This window comes from Dendropsophus ebraccatus, chromosome 9 (assembly GCF_027789765.1).
Source record: "Dendropsophus ebraccatus isolate aDenEbr1 chromosome 9, aDenEbr1.pat, whole genome shotgun sequence".
Taxonomy (NCBI): Eukaryota; Metazoa; Chordata; class Amphibia; order Anura; family Hylidae; genus Dendropsophus; species Dendropsophus ebraccatus.
Genome location: NC_091462.1, coordinates 41,746,395 through 41,763,768, shown reverse-complemented (window position 1 = coordinate 41,763,768; position 17,374 = coordinate 41,746,395). Strand labels below are relative to the sequence as shown.

Genomic DNA, 17,374 nt, shown 5'->3' with positions numbered 1-17,374 from the left:
TCTCATAAAAATGTTATGTAACACTAGTTTCTAGTACTTTGTTAAAGATACATATTGTAGCAGTGATCTCATGATCTATTAGCCACGTCTGCCAATGCTGGAAGATCATACTGGTCTGGCTGCAACCAAAGCTCTCTTTCTCAAGTTCTGTAAATTTCTTTGCATTGCTCATACTCCTTGTCCTATTCTTACCCATGTACTATGTATACTACTGAATATGATGCTTACATTCCAGCCAAATAGACAGCTGTTGTATATATATATTTTTTTTTAATCAAAGTTTATTTATTTACCACACTAAGGCCTATATTTAACCTACAGTATATTACCAGCCCACAGGGGGTACTGTCTCTTACTTCAATACGTTTACATACAGATAAGCTTAGCATCTTTCTGATGAGGCTGTGTTGAATCTGTGTGGATTGATGTATCTACATTACCGCTACTCCAACACACTGTACCTCCAGCATCACTACACATATCTGCTTCACACACTGGATAATAGCATCAGGGGTGCCCGAAATTGTGACTGCACGCTCTGTGGAATTGGGCAGCATGTCTCCCGCCACCTGCACCTGAGCTCCTGTAGACTGCACAAGAAAAGAGAAAAGAAATACAGCACACTCTATGACTGGCTCACTTTATTGCATTGATCCTTTCTTGTTGTTCCATTATCTTACTGCAGTGCACTTACAAACCTTAAAGAGGACATCACATGATCTGTTTTAGTATGGTATTTCCCATGAAATAACAATTCTGGAGCATCTTTTCCTATAGCTTTCTGTTGTGAGTTTACACTGTTATTCCTGTAATAAATGTGTAACTAAATAGCCAAATGGGTGTTACCAGTTGTGAGCCAGTACCTGCACTGTGTGGCACTGTCAACTTTGATTGGATAGTCTCAGAATGTGCAGGGACACGCCCCCAACTGGTAACTCCCAGTTGACTATTAAGTCACACTTTTCTGGGACCAAAGAGGTAATGTTTCTCCTTGAGGAGAGTGTCATAAAGACAAGAGGGGATGAACACGAAAATCTGGAAAGAAGGGATATGCAAAGCAGCTCTCACATCACCTTTTTAAGGTAGCTTTCCTATAAAGTCAATGTTCCACTCCAATCTAGAGTCTTAGAACATGATTGGGAATCCAGGAATCTCTCTAGAAACAATAACTATCTGTGAACTGCTGTTTTGGGGTTATCAGTTCATCAGTACAGAGCAGGTGCTGGTCCTTGTGAGATCAAATGAATACAAATAGCCTGTAAGTCTCCACATGTCTTTTTTCTTGCTCACCTCAAAGGAGACATCCCTTTAGTCCCACAATGATAGGCCTCTCAACAGCCAACCATCACCCTGCTCTGTACAGATGAGGGGCAATAACCCTGAAACAGCTGTCTGCAGGTGCCTATTCTTTACTTCTGGAGAGATTCCTGGTTTAGCATATGTCTCCAGTTATGCTCTAAGGGTGCCTTCACACCTACCGTATCGCAGGAGAAAATCCGCTGCGGATCCGCAGCAGATCCGCAGAAGATTTAACTAAATGAATGAACACAGCATCAAATCCGCACTTACAAATCTGCTGCGGATCCACAGCGTATTGGACAGTGCGTTTTGAGTGCTGTGTTCATTCATTTAGATAAATCTGCTGCGGATCTGCTGCGGATCCGCAGCAGATTTTCTCCTGCGATACGGTAGGTGTGAAGGCACCCTAAGACTGTGAAATAGAGTAAAACACTGACTTTAAGTAAAAGCGACCCAAAAAAGGTGGTATGAGAGCTGCTTTGTGCGTCATATATTGCTTTAAGGAATAACAGAGGAACAGCACAACAGAGAAATTTAAAAGGATGTTACAGAATTATCTTATGGTGAATACATGTATTCACACAAACACTTAGTTCAGAACAGTCAGCAGCTTTTCTTATATAGGCAATGTCATTACCAATAAATCATGTTAAATCAGCAGGGAAGGTGATATACTACATATCCGGATCAATGGACCATACAGTCCATTGATTCTGTGTGGATCGCTTATCTGCAGGCTTTCTCCAACCTGTAGTGTCCCCCAGGAATAGCTGCGGGTCAGCCAATTTCTGCTTTTAATAGAGTTTTGCCTATCCTATTGCACAACTCACTCGGGTAAGTGCACTCCAATTGCACCCTGTACTAGGAACTACTGGTTGGACGTTATTGCACCAAGAGGCGCCTTCTTTATACTACATCTTTGCAATTTACTTAAAGGGGTCATTCAGCAAAACAAAAACATGGCCACTTTCCCCCCTCTCTTGTCTCCAGTTTGGGTGGAGTTTCAAACTCAGTTCCATTGAAGTAAATGGAGCTTAAAGGGGTAGTGCGGCGCTCAGAAATTATTCACAGAATAACACACATTACAAAGTTATACAACTTTGTAATGTATGTTATGTCTGTGAATCGCCCCGTTCCCTGTGTCCCAACACCCCCACCCGTGTACCCGGAAGTGTGTGGTGCATTATACATTACCTGATCCGTGTCGAGGGCCATCCGCCATCTTGTGCCAAACGTCATCTTCGGATGGACGGCCGAGTCGCTGCCGCCCGTCCCCCCTCCGCCGCTTCACAACTGTGCTCAGCCGCGATTGGCGCGTGGCTGAGCGGCTGATGACGCTGCAGAGGGCGGCCGCCATTCGGGACAGTCGGAGCTGTTCGCCGGCCGCCCGAAGAAGACGTCACTCGCTAAAGATCGGAGACGGGTGTTGGCACGTGACAGGTGAGTATAGCGCACCACACTTACGGGTACATGGGTGGGGGTGGTGGGACACGGGGAAGGAGGCCATTTACACACATAACATAAATTACAAAGTTGTATAACTTTGTAATGTGTGTTAGTCTGTGAATAATTCTTTACCGCCGCACTACCCCTTTAATTGCAAACCACACCTGAACTGAAGGCAAGAGAGGGAGAAAAGTAGCCATTAGAGATGAGCAAACCTCGCTCATCCAAACCCGAGCGTTCAGCATTTGATTAGCGGGGGCTGCTGAACTTGGATAAAGCTCTAAGGTTGTCTGGAAAACATGGATACAGCCAATGACTACATCCATGATTTCCACATAGCCTTAGGGCTTTATCCAACTTTAGCAGCCCCCGCTAATCAAATGCCAAACGCTCAGGTTTGGATGAACTCGAGCATGCTCGAGGTACGCTCATCTCTAGTAGCCATGTTTTTGTAGCGCTGGATAACCCCTTTAAAGGCAATCAATCAGCATGACTGTACTGATATGGTTCCCAGAATAATAGTATAGAGCTACTGTGCAGATCACGGCATGTTCCAGCTGCGGCTGCAGCAGTAGCTTTAGTAAGGAGAAAAAGTACTTTTATTCCGGCGTGTGAGGTGTGAGCAACTAGTCATCTGGGCAGGGAGCCACCTGTGACTAGTTATGGTTCTCTCCCTGTTGGCGCACAGTTCGGAGATGATTGACATGCAAAGAGACCCGTTAGTGGCCTCTCTGTCTGTCAATCATCCCTGCACTGCACCCTGACAGGCAGAGAGCTGTGACAGGTACACTTTGAATCAACATAAAATGCAATAAAGCAACTTATACAACTAATTCCTTATGTGTATTGAACATACCTCTCTAATTTCTTTGATCTTGGATCCACCTTTTCCAATCAGAGATCCACACTGACTTGCTGGAACTACAAGTCTTAAAGTGACAGGAGGTTTGCTTGTCGCAGTACTGTTACTCATGGAATTTATGATGTCCTAAAAAGTAAGAATACGTCTAAAAGTTGACAATCAAAATATGGTAAAAGACATAACTCTCGTGCTACACTCAAACTACCATGCTTAAACTACCAAGCCCATTTGCTATACTTCAAAATAGATCTGCAATTGGTCTATACTGCTGAATATATACACAGTGGTGCCTTGGATTACAAGCATAATTCGTTCCGGGACTGTACTTTCAATCCAAGTCTACTCTTAAACCAAAGCAAATTGTCCCACAAGAAATCATTGAAATGCCAAAAATTGGTCCCACACTCCAAGAATAATGATTTTATATTCTGAATAACATGTAAAACGAATGAAAAAAAAAAAACATTTATAAACAGCTGAATATGTGATATTATAAATTACTGTACAGTATAGCAATCAGCATGTGGAGTATAATGTATAGTAACTGCATGAACCTGAAAATACAGCAGCAGTTTGGTACAGGATGGAACTGCAGATCCCCATAATGCAGTAGTGTAGTACAACAGGATAGATTAGAGAAGCAGGGCTGCTGTCAGAGGTCTGTGTGGTCACATGACAGCAATGGGGAAGGGGTGTGTTCAGCATGGACCAATCAAGACTGACAGAGACTGTAGGGAGTAGGAAGGAATGAGCAGGACATATGTGGGCACATACATGCAGCACTCTGTCCGGGGAGAGAGGGGTTACAGCTATGGAGAGATTACCTTCATAGTCCTGTCCTCTGATGCAAGCCCCAGACTGAAGCAAGCACCCAGTACAGGGAGCTCTTAAACCAAAACAATGTCTTAAACCAAGTCACAATTTTGAAAAACTGTGAGCTCTTAAACCAAAACGCTCTTAAACCGAGTTACTCTTAAACCAAGGTACCACTGTGTATATATATATATATATATATATATATATATATATATATATATAGTCCAAAAAATGGAAGCGGCACGTCCGTAGATAAGGTGAATCAAGTGTTTATTTGCTCAAAGGAAAAAGCGACGTTTCTGTCCAAACAATATGGACTTTTTTCAAGCCAGAGTGAACACACAGTGTATGCACAGGGTATATATGCACAGCATTTGATTAACACAGTGATCAAGTAATTAAATGTCAAAATACATATGTGAAGAGAAAAATACGTGCGCAAAATAGTGAGGCAAAGCAGATTAAGAGGGACATACAGTCCCATAGGACTAGTGGAAAAAATTTAAATAGATTTATATAAATACGTGAATATAAGATTATAAGTTAAATAGCAATCATATCGAAACAATAAGAGCACCTGATGAGCGCCGGACGCCAACCAATGGACAAGAAAAGAAAAATCATGTGATAAGAATGAGCACACCTCCGTGGGAAGTCCTTCCGATGGAACGCAGATTCTCAATATGGACGCAACTGAGTGCGTGTCAGTAGATCTGCGCATGCGTGAGACTTGGCAAATCTCACGAGATGACGGGGGAATGTCACATGATCAAACACGTCATGCATTAAATAAAATAAAATAAGCAAATATTGAAAACCATAAATAATAAAATGAATCTGAGTGCTAAATATGAATAATAAATAATTAAATGAAATAAAGTAAAAAAATGAAAATAAATAAAGAAATAAGATGAAAATAAATGAATGAAAAATGTTATGTCACAGCACCACAGTGTATAAGGAGTCATAAAGGGTGATTATGTGTGGCTGTGTGGTGCACACCAATTAACACAGGGAGTCCAAGACAGATACGGAACACGTACCCTCTGGTCATGCGGCATTGCTCCAGTCGCATTGGCCCGAGTCACGAGCCAGCAGGTTGGAGCTACACCAGCCCCGTGGGGGCACCACTGCACAATCTCTAAGGTGCTGGACTAGGGCCATGGCGGACCCATATAGAATAAATAGCATATAAATAAAATAGTGAAATAAACCAATAAATTAAAGTAGAAAAAATAAAATAAGAAAAATAAAAAATGAAAAAATATATAAAATAAATAGAAACAAGAAAATAATAATAATAAAGATAAAAAATAAAAAATAAATTACATGCAGACGAATATAGTGAATCATTCCAAATAATAGGCGGCTCATGAAAGAAGAGAGGTTGTCGAGGTGGCGAAACGTAGTTCATCATGTGGCTCCAAAGATAGCTTGAATTAGGTCTAATTTTATATGCTATTTATTCTATATGGGTCCGCCATGGCCCTAGTCCAGCACCTTAGAGATTGTGCAGTGGTGCCCCCACGGGGCTGGTGTAGCTCCAACCTGCTGGCTCGTGACTCGGGCCAATGCGACTGGAGCAATGCCGCATGACCAGAGGGTACGTGTTCCGTATCTGTCTTGGACTCCCTGTGTTAATTGGTGTGCACCACACAGCCACACATAATCACCCTTTATGACTCCTTATACACTGTGGTGCTGTGACATAACATTTTTCATTCATTTATTTTCATCTTATTTCTTTATTTATTTTCATTTTTTTACTTTATTTCATTTAATTATTTATTATTCATATTTAGCACTCAGATTCATTTTATTATTTATGGTTTTCAATATTTGCTTATTTTATTTTATTTAATGCATGACGTGTTTGATCATGTGACATTCCCCCGTCATCTCGTGAGATTTGCCAAGTCTCACGCATGCGCAGATCTACTGACACGCACTCAGTTGCGTCCATATTGAGAATCTGCGTTCCATCGGAAGGACTTCCCACGGAGGTGTGCTCATTCTTATCACATGATTTTTCTTTTCTTGTCCATTGGTTGGCGTCCGGCGCTCATCAGGTGCTCTTATTGTTTCGATATGATTGCTATTTAACTTATAATCTTATATTCACGTATTTATATACATCTATTTAAATTTTTTCCACTAGTCCTATGGGACTGTATGTCCCTCTTAATCTGCTTTGCCTCACTATTTTGCGCACATATTTTTCTCTTCACATATGTATTTTGACATTTAATTACTTGATCACTGTGTTAATCAAATGCTGTGCATATATACCCTGTGCATACACTGTGTGTTCACTCTGGCTTGAAAAAAGTCCATATTGTTTGGACAGAAACGTCGCTTTTTCCTTTGAGCAAATAAACACTTGATTCACCTTATCTACGGACGTGCCGCTTCCATTTTTTGGACTCTATATTCGCATACCTTGGATCAGGTAGTTGGAAGCAGGCACCCTTTCTGCTATTTCAGCTGTTGTGCTGCGGATTTTTTGTTTATATATATATATATATATATATATATATATATATATATATATATATATATTATTTTTTTTTTTTTTAATGAGGTGAGCAACAGGGATTAACAATACTTGTGTACAACTCTCTTACCTCTTCAAACTTATAAGCAATCATAGCAAAGGCCTTGAAAATGGCGTCTGTTGGTCCAGTGATGGTAACAATCCTTTCTGGGCAATTCCCTTCTGAAATGTTAATTCGTGCTCCACTCTAAGTTATAAGCAAATGTTCTTTAATAATAGTATCGATTACAGACAGAATCTAAAAAGGTGCTGTTTTTAGGATAACTCAACAATGAACATCAAATTTGGAACTGGATACCTGTCTGCAAATATTCATTTAAAGGAGTTGTCCAATATGGATGGCCCCTTTTTAGAATAAAGACCTCTAGGCCAAAAAGCTTGTTGCAGTGGGTCAAGTATAATTCTATTTCAGACTTTTATCTGGCTGAATGGGAGACATCCACTACTATGATGTATGTAAGCCTTACAGATGACCTCTTACTGCTCCTGGCCTGTATGTTTTAATAAATACATTCAATGCATTGTAATAGCAATCCCGGATCACCTATTTTTATGGCTCCTTGACATACTTTACCAAATTTATTCTTACTAGAAATCTTTGACCTAATAGTCAACTGGATGTTAATACTGGAGGCATGTCCCAGTCCCAGTCATGTGTTCCAATATGTAGGTATATCATCTGGTCGATGCCGGTTTGGTCGATCTGTAATTAAAGTGATTCTGTACCCACAATCGGACCTCCCCAAACAGCTTGTACCGCCAGATAACTTCTTTTAATCCAAGATCTGTCCTGGGGTCCGTTCGGCAGGTGATGCAGTTATTGTCCTAAAAAACAACTTTTAAACTTGCAGCCCTGTGTCAAACTGGCATGGCCTAGAGTGTCTATGTATTAAGCTGGCACAACCTCTCTGTCCCTCCTCCCTGCCCTCTTCATCATTAGGAATGCTCCAGGCAGGTATTCTCCTATTCATCAGCTGTGTGAACACTGCATATGGGCTGGATTGTTAAGGCACCCGTGCAGTGTTCACGGCAGAGGAATAGTAAAAATCCTTCCAGTGGCATTCCTAATGATGAAGAGGGTGGGGAGGAGGGACGGAGGGGTGGTGCAAGGTTAGGGCACTGATTTTGTAGGGCACGGCAGTTTGACCCAGGACTGCAAGTTTAAAAGTTTTCTTTTTAGGACAATAACTGCATCACCTGCCGAACAGACCCGAGGGCAGATCTTTGATTAAAAGCAGCTATCCGAAGGTACAAGTGGTTTGGGGGGGGGGGTCAGATTGTGGGTACAGAGTCCCTTTAAGCCTGCTCGGTGCACTGGAAGCGGTCCAGGACACCGATATAATTGAAATGCACTGAGTGGGCCTAATTGCAGATGGAGAAACCGGAGCAGATGGCGGGAACTGGGCAGCGGTTTGTAAAATGAACCATGCTGACTTGATCTACGCGCCAACGCTGACATGGTGATATAATTTTTTCCCCATGCCCTACGATATGTGTAATCTTTTCTTTCAGATTTCCACAGTGCCACAATACAAGGGCATGTCCATCATATATACATTAATGAACCTACATTGGCATTACACCTCCAGCATATTGCTGTTGTACCCTAGACTTGTTATTTCATAGGGAATAAAAGTATTTACTGAAGCAGACAGGTCAGGAGCGGTTCCCTTTAAAGGAGAAGTCCGGCCAAAATTTATTTTTTATATGTTATTACTTATGGAAAGTTATACAATTTTCTAATGTACATTAATTATGGGAAATGCTCATATAGGGCTATTTCCCTTAATTTAAGGTATCAGGAAGTGTTAGAATTGTGTGTAATTCCTATGGAGTGTCCAGCAGGTACCATTGAGTACCATTGACTTCTATATATAGTGTGCCCTTGCTGGACACTCCATTGGAATTACAATGGATGTGTGTATGTAATGTAATGTTATGCACTGTACTTTGCGATTGAATACATTTATGGAATACTTTGGGGAGCAAGTGTCCTTGCTCCCCAAAGTATCCCATAAATGTATTCAATAAATACATTTGCAGGGCACCGAGCAGGGAGGGAGAGAAGTGCCATCTACCTACCCCCTCCCTGCTCTGTGCTGGGCACATATACAAAGTACTACTCCCCCATTATCGGCAGATAATGGGGGAGTAGTACCTGTGCTATCTATCGCCGCCCGCGCCGCCGCTCATAGAAGTGCTGCTCCGCCACCGCTCACACAGGGGCTGCTCCGCGGCCGGCCGGATAGTGTGTGGAGCGGCACGGGCGGCGGGGAGTCAGCGGCACGGGCGGGCGGCGGGGAGTCAGCGGGGCCATAGTGTTTGAAGCCGGGAGGGGGAGCGGAGGAGGAGGGGGCAGGAAGAGCGGACCCTGTGTGAGCGGCGGAGGAGCGGCACTTCTATAAGCGGAGCCGCGGACGGCTATAGATTGCACAGGTACTACTCCCCCATTATCTGCAGATAATGGGGAAGTAGTACTTTGTATATGTGCCCAGCACCGAGCAGGGAGGGGGGAGGTAGATGGCACTTCTCTCCCTCCCTGCTCGGTGCCCTGCAAATGTATTTATTGAATACATTTATGGGATACTTTGGGGAGCAAGGACACTTGCTCCCCAAAGTATTCCATAAATGTATTCAATCGCAAAGTACAGTGCATAACATTACATTACATTACATACACACATCCATTGTAATTCCAATGGAGTGTCCAGCAAGGGCACACTATATATAGAAGTCAATGGTACTCATTGACTTCTATATATAGAGCGACTCCTGCTGGACACTCCATAGGAATTACACCATTCCTCGTGACGTCACTGCTTTTGAGAGAATTCGAACACTTCCTATTACACTAAATTAAGGGAAATAGCAGTATATGAGCATCTCCCATAATTAATGTACATTACAAAATTGTATAACTTTCCATAAGTAATAACATATAAAAAATAAATTTTGGCCGGACTTCTCCTTTAAAAGAATTAATAAGTTATTTGCCTCCTCTCTCCTCCCTTCCTCATTTCCAAATATTTTTTTCCTTCTCAATTTCAAAGACTCAATACTTTGTCCTATGTAAAAATAGAACAGATGTCCTCAAAATGTCTGCGCGGCTCCAGGCAGAGCTCAGTATGTAAATAACAGCAGATATATGCATTCGCTGTTGGCATTCATTTGCATGTAAGATTTGCTTTACTGTACAGCACTGCAAGACCTGGTTTGAAATATAGAACAAATAGGTAGAAGAAAACAATTCTTTGCTTCATGAGGACAACACTCGGAGAACATGTCTTCAGTGTAGATGGGATGTATAATAATGAGAGCTGATGTACTAATTCCTCATTGCATTTAAAGGGGACCTGTGGACAGTCTGAAAAATGTATTTTTTTTTGTTTTGTTTTTTGCATCATTGGGTGCCCTAATTCTTACATTATTTTCACTTTCATGCTATGCTCACCATTCCCAAAATATGAGGATTTTAGCATTCACATTCTATTTTGTAGAGTGTCCTCATATTCTAGACCACAACTACTGTATCTCTTGTAGATCTGATAAGACTTTCTAATGTTACTTACCTCTTCCCGCATCTTTTTCACAGTTTCTCCTTTCTAAAGAAAACAAAGAGTCATTTTACTAGTCTTTGCAAAGCTGCTCCCTTGTTCTACAAAGGATCTACTAAGTTCCCATTGAGGGCTGTCAAATCATACGCTGGATGTTGTGTGTTTTACAGGGTAAAATCAAGCACGGATGTTATGCTCATTAATGTCAGCCTATTACTTGTCAGGACAATCACAAATCCTCCTAGTCGGAGGTTGTGTGTGTGTGTGGGGGGGGGGGGGGGGGGGGGGGTCAATATTGACCACTCTAACCAGTCCCACAGGCTAAAAACCTGGGGATTAGAGACCCACTTTTAATAGATTCTCTAAAAGTATAGTATTTTGATATTGCCTTATACAAAAGAACAATTAAAACCACATACTCCCATGCTCATGCATTGTGCATTTGAAATAGTAATACACCAGTTAACATCCCTGGTGATTTGTATTATGATGGTAAAGCACCAGGGTAGCAGTTTAAAATACTAAATATGTACTAAATATATAGGTGCTAGATTTAGTATTTTAAACTGCTACCCTGGTGCTTTACCATCATAAATTATGATGAAAGAGCATAATGGTTTTTCTTTTGTATAACCAACCCAATATCACAATACTATACTTTTAGAGAATATATTAAAAGTTCATTTTTAGTCAGGTTTCTAAGGGGCTCTATTCCCCAGGTTTTTTTAGCCTGTAGGACTGATTAAAGTGGTCTATTACCTAACTTTTTTTAGTTCAGAGATCTTTAGGTTTTCAAGGTTTTTTGCATATGTATTGAAGGGGTTTTCCATCTTGTAGATTAATTTTCCAAATAGTGTTTAGGCAGGTGGAGTGCGGACACACTAACTTCCCTTGTTCTCCAGACTTGTTTCCATATCAGAGCCCCACTCCCCACTGCACCTTTGTAAAGCCGCTATTACAAGGGCCAATTCCGAGGAGCAAGCGAGTGCTGACAGCGCTCACTTGCTCCTTGTTTCCTGCTCACTGCTGGCGCTATTACATGCACTGTCAGCGAAAGGGTAAGAGCAGGGTGGCCGCGGGGAGCTGTGGGGGGGGGGGGGGGGCAGCCCAGGACATTGTCAGATCGTCCGGGCAGCCCATAAGAGATAGTGGCGGTCTGTGTTTCAGCCTGTAGACAACGATCAGCCAACATCGTGCATGTCAGCTGATCATTGTCTTCAATTACACTAAGCAATTATGAGCCGCAACAGCCGATAATGGCCAAGTACAGCCGATAGTCGCTCTGTATATTAGGGGAGCCTTCGCCACATCTCCTGTTTAGTGCTTGGCACAAGGCTCAGCCGCTGAGTGGTTGATGGGCATACCATCATTCCTGGCAATTACCAGTGCACTATTTGAAAAAAGTTGTCTACAGGGTGGAAATTTTGCAGTGTGTTAATTTTGTTCTTAAGGGGGCGTTCACACATACAGGATCTGCAGCAGATTTGAAGCTGCTGATTTGCTTTGAATCCTGTACATGTGAACCCACCCTAACACTTATTCTCACTTATTCTCATAAACCAGATTAATTTGTGGTGGTGATTTAGTCTACTCCAGTTAATGTATGTATTAATCTGTTAGCCTTCATCTCTTATGCTCCTTTTGTGCCTTTTCAGCATATGGTGTTCTACAGTTTTATGGCTGTTTTGTTCAGCACACATACATAAATACATTAATGTTGTAAAAAATATGGAATGACTCTTACCTTCCCAATTATGCTTCCAACTTCCTGTATTAAATAAAATTAATATAGATCAATTTTAAGCTACAGTAATTAATGAGTAACATGTAATTAATAAACCAAACTAAGTCTCCTATACCAGGACTATATCAGGACTAACCACCGGTACATGAATTCATCAAAATGTTCAATCCATTCTACAGCGGTCAGAATTGATGTCATCATTTAAGAATGAAAGAAGTTCACATGAAGGAAACATGTCTGTGGAGTGGAGGACAGTGGCAAGTACCCAACCTCCCATCTCCTTCCTGGTGGGGTTAGTAACTTATGGCATGTCTGAAGACATGTTAAAAGTTACTGCAAATGACAGTAACACTAAAGTCAGTAGATAACCAGTCTGCAACAAAGTAATGTAAAACCTAATGTGTCAATAAAGCTCCGATGTATAATGTGTAAGCTTCTGAGCTGCCTCTTGTGGTCCCAGAACTATGTTAAATTGGTATTTTAGCTCCCAGGATAATAGTAAATTGGTAATTGAGGCAACCACAAAAACACCAAGTACCAGTGGTTTGGTTGTCAGGAATGCAACAGAGCAGATTACCAGTATATGTAAGGCTGGGTTAATACTATGTTTTTTAATCTATTTTTTTTTTCATCCGTTTTTGCAAAAAAAAATATGGAAAAACTTATGCAGTTGTGTGCATCTGTTTTGATACGTTTTTCCATTGACTTCTATTATAAAAAAAAAACACCTGATCAAAACACATCTGTTTTTTTAAACAAGACCTGTCACCTGGCTGCTGGAGTGAAGCCCCTTATACTTACCCCTTCCTCGAAGTCCCGGACCCGGGGTGAAACCTGACCCCCCCCCCCCCCCCCGGTGGAGCCCCTTATACTTACCCCTTCCTCGAAGTCCCGGTCCAGAACCCCGTCCCGTTGCCGAGAAATCCCAGTCGGAAGCCATGCGCACGCTCACCAGAGATGAGTCCAACGCCCACAGAGAATGACTGCTCCAGTCATTCTCTATGGGCGTCGGACTCATCACTGATGAGTGCGCGCACGGCTTCCGGGGGTGACAGGTTCCCTTTAATTTACATTAAAATGTGGTCAACTACGTTTTTGTGTACGTTAAAAAAATGAATGCCTTTTGATAAATTTTTTTTTTTTAATGGAAGTCAATGGAAAAGCGGATCAAAACAGTTGCATACAAATGAATCAGTTTTTTCATCTGTCTTTGAAAAAAAAAACAAATTACAAAAACATAGTCTGAACCGAACCTAAGGAATGTAGTGGCATAAAGCTTGTAGAAGAATTATGACCAGACAACCCATATGTTCCCCTTCATTTTTCAGGTGGTCTGCCAGAAAGGAGTCGTATTTAGACATCACACTCAACTATAGAAAAAAGAGAGTATTCCAGTACATAAAGTTTGAGATAAGGATGAACAACTGTTGGTAGCCAGTTGATAGCTCCAATAAAGGCTAATGACACAGCTGGTTTAGACCTGCACAGGGCCAAGCAAGGGCCCTGATAGTGCACATGTGATGTTTAGGTGCCCCCTATCTGTCCTCCAGCCTTACATTGTTGATGTAACATTAGCCATAATCGATAATCCAGGGAACGCAAGTACCGACCAGTCAGGTTAGCTCTCGCTTCCCCCTCGTTCCACGCTCACTACCTGTGCTATTAAATGCACAGACAGCGAGTGGGGAGCAGCAGGAGGGGCCACCCAAACAATCCTTAGAACATTCGGGTGGCCCATTAAAGTCCGTGGTGGTCCGTCACTGCACAAATCAGGATCTTTTAACATAATAGAAAACCACAATCATCTGACATCAACATACTAAACGATTATCAGCCTAAATGGTCATTAATCGGACAAGTAATGCCGATAATCTTATAGTGTAATAAGGCCTTAAAGCAATAATATAACACAATACAACACACAAAACCCACAGATAAGTTGACTACTTACTTTTCCATGCATTAAAAGACGAATTGTCAAGGTGACATTTAAACCCCCTTCTGAGACTTTAGACTCCATTTTAAAAGTTGAGAATTGCAATTCTTTGTGTCACCTGTAATAGAAATATATAAGAAACGTTAATTAAAAAAATAATACAGAGGTAAAAGTCTAATGTTTTCACTACAGAATTAATATATCTGTATAACACAACAAGACTGTTGGTCTCACCAATAATTCCCCAAATTGGCACATTTTTCGCAATAAATTCAACTACAAAACATTGCAGTATCTTTTTAGAAATCAGCAAAATGTAGACTTTAGCCCCATAAAATCTCTTTCCAGCCTAAGCCATGCAATTTGGCACCTCAGGCTTTTGTAAGATTTAAAGGGGTTATCCAGTGCTACAAAAACATGGCCACTTTTGCTCCACTCTTGTCTTCAAATTGGGTGGGGTTTGAAACTCAGTTTCATTCAAGTAAATGGAGCTTAATTGCAAACCACACCTGAACTGGAGACATAAGTGGGGCAAAAGTGGCCATGTTTTTGTAGCACTGGATAACCCCTTTAACTGTCAGTATTTACAGATGGCTGTAACTATTGCAATGGGCACTAAGCTCCTAAACGCCCCCTAGTGTTGGCTGTAGGTAAGGAAAACCTTATCTGTAGTTACATGATCAGAAGAAACCCCCATAAAAATACATTATAAAATCAATCAGCACTGGACCTAAGAATGTCACGGTGGAAAGCTGGATATATGGAGTCACCATGATTGTTTAAGTTCAGGAATTATCCACTAGTGAAATTAAATTATAAACAGCTCAAACTAAATAAACATAAAAAAAAATGTCCATAGAAAAATGTCCATAGAAAATGTAAGACAGCTTAGATATTGAGTGATTGAGTAACTGTTCCTGGAAATAAGCCCAGGACCCATGTTTTTCAAAGTCTGCTCTTTCGCCTAAATATAACTGGAGAAGTTTTCTGTGGTTTACTCCCGTACTCCCTTCCTGTTTGTGTGTCATTCTTGGGAACTTCGTACATCAGTTTGTTGGCTTTTGACTCCTTGACTCCAGACATTTTGTAAGTTAACTATGAAAGTCTTGGTTAAGTAAATCAGAAAAAATTAAGGTAAAAAGAAAATAACACAGCACCACCATTTCTAAAATATTTGTTTTTTTTTTTTTTTAATCTTTATTTTAAAGAATAAAAAAATCTTTGTTTCCTTTTAAATATTTTAATAAAAAATTATTAACCTTATCAGTCTGGTTACAGGGTTTTATGTTTTGGGCCAGGGCTCTGTGCCTTCCCGATGTGCGCACAAATATTTCCCAATTATATTTTTTACCTTTTACTTCTTTATCCCCATTCCCCTTCTCCTTCTCCCTCCATCTTCTCCTATAACTATCTCTTAGAGCACTGGTCCCCAACCTTTTTTCCACCAAGGACCAGCTTTAGGCAAGACTATTTTCCATGGCCAAGCATAGGCCATATGGAAGCGTTGGCGTTTAGTACATACTGTATCATTTAATCCTGACGTTTATAATTTGAATGTAGTTAACATATTGCGCCCCTCCGTGAACGCCTTCCCGCAAGCCTCTAGTATTGTAGCATTGTAACCCCCCCAGGTACCCCTTGTATTATAGTTAACCTCTCTCTTCCTAAAATGCCCCTATTCTGTACCTAATAAAAAAATTAAATCTTTCCTCCGCTGGCCGGGTCCTCTTCAATCATCTGCAGTCTGTGCTGGAACAGTGCAGGTCTTCTCCTACAGGCGGCATGCCCTGATGTACATGAGTAGGGAGTCCCTACTTCTGTATGTACATTACGTAGTATTCTATGAAGTGTACATACAGGAGCAGGGATTTACCTCCAGACTCAATGCTCTTTTACAGCAGTTAGTGGTGAGGTGTACATTGGTAGGGTGTACATTATGCACCAGCCTTGAGAACAGGCATTAAGCTGTCCATAGCCCCATTGGCGGACCAGCGGTTGGGGACCCCTAACTTAGAGGAGAAGTGGAAAAGGGGATAAGGGACACAAACAAGATGGTAAGACATAGGGAAAACAAAAGGTAAAGGGGGGATATATTTTTTTAATTTTTTATATAAAATACAACATTATTCTAGCACCACTTAGGCATCATGGGTAATGTACTCCTGAGAGCTACAGTACTGTACATACCGTGACATGTTCAGGTGTTGAACTTTTGGGTATCCCTTGTTATTTCCCTGGTCATCCCCTGTCACTTCTCATTATCATAAAAATAACCAACAGGAAACAAATTCTATTTTAGCATTGCAGCTGTGCTTTCCTATGTCTATGTATGGCACAGCACATGGACACTTTAGTGTCTGCTAGAACTATAAACTCATTGAATTTACAAGTTTCAGCAAATTAGATTTAGGGTATGCTAATACAGGCACATTTACAGCTACAACCTAATCAGAAATCACATACTGGCAAATGTATGGCTACCAAACCTAATGAGAAACACATACAGGCAAATGTATGGCTACCAAACCTAATCAGAAACACATACAGGCAAATGTATGGCTACCAAACCTAATCAGAAACACATACAGGCAAATGTATGGCTACCAAACCTAATCAGAAATCACATACCGGCAAATGTATGGCTACCAAACCTAATCAGAAACACATACAGGCAAATGTATGGCTACCAAACCTAATCAGAAATCACATACCGGCAAATGTATGGCTACCAAACTTAATCAGAAATCACATACCGGCAAATGTATGGCTACCAAACCTAATCAGAAACACATACAGGCAAATGTATGGCTACCAAACCTAATCAGAAATCACATACCGGCAAATGTATGGCTACCAAACCTAATCAGAAACACATACAGGCAAATGTATGGCTACCAAACCTAATCAGAAACACATACAGGCAAATGTATGGCTACCAAACCTAATCAGAAATCACATACAGGCAAATGTATGGCTACCAAACTTAATCAGAAATCACATACCGGCAAATGTATGGCTACCAAACCTAATCAGAAATCACATACAGGCAAATGTATGGCTACCAAACCTAATCAGAAACACATACAGGCAAATGTATGGCTACCAAACCTAATCAGAAATCACATACCGGCAAATGTATGGCTACCAAACTCGATCAGAAATC

The 17,374-nt window shown here is 41.1% G+C and overlaps 1 protein-coding gene across 1 annotated transcript in view; it reads right to left on the bottom strand.

Moving 5' to 3' along the window:
- PCBP3 (poly(rC) binding protein 3) overlaps positions 1-17,374 on the bottom strand; it is a 53,693-nt gene that overhangs the window by 17,656 nt on the left and 18,663 nt on the right. The window contains exons 2-7 of the mRNA XM_069983075.1: positions 14,227-14,329; positions 12,276-12,299; positions 10,547-10,579; positions 7,048-7,164; positions 3,602-3,733; positions 462-590 (exon numbers count right to left, since the gene is read on the bottom strand). Coding sequence (XP_069839176.1) covers positions 462-590; positions 3,602-3,733; positions 7,048-7,164; positions 10,547-10,579; positions 12,276-12,299; positions 14,227-14,295 — 504 coding nt within the window. The 5' untranslated portion in view covers positions 14,296-14,329. The remainder of the gene's footprint in view (positions 1-461; positions 591-3,601; positions 3,734-7,047; positions 7,165-10,546; positions 10,580-12,275; positions 12,300-14,226; positions 14,330-17,374) is intronic.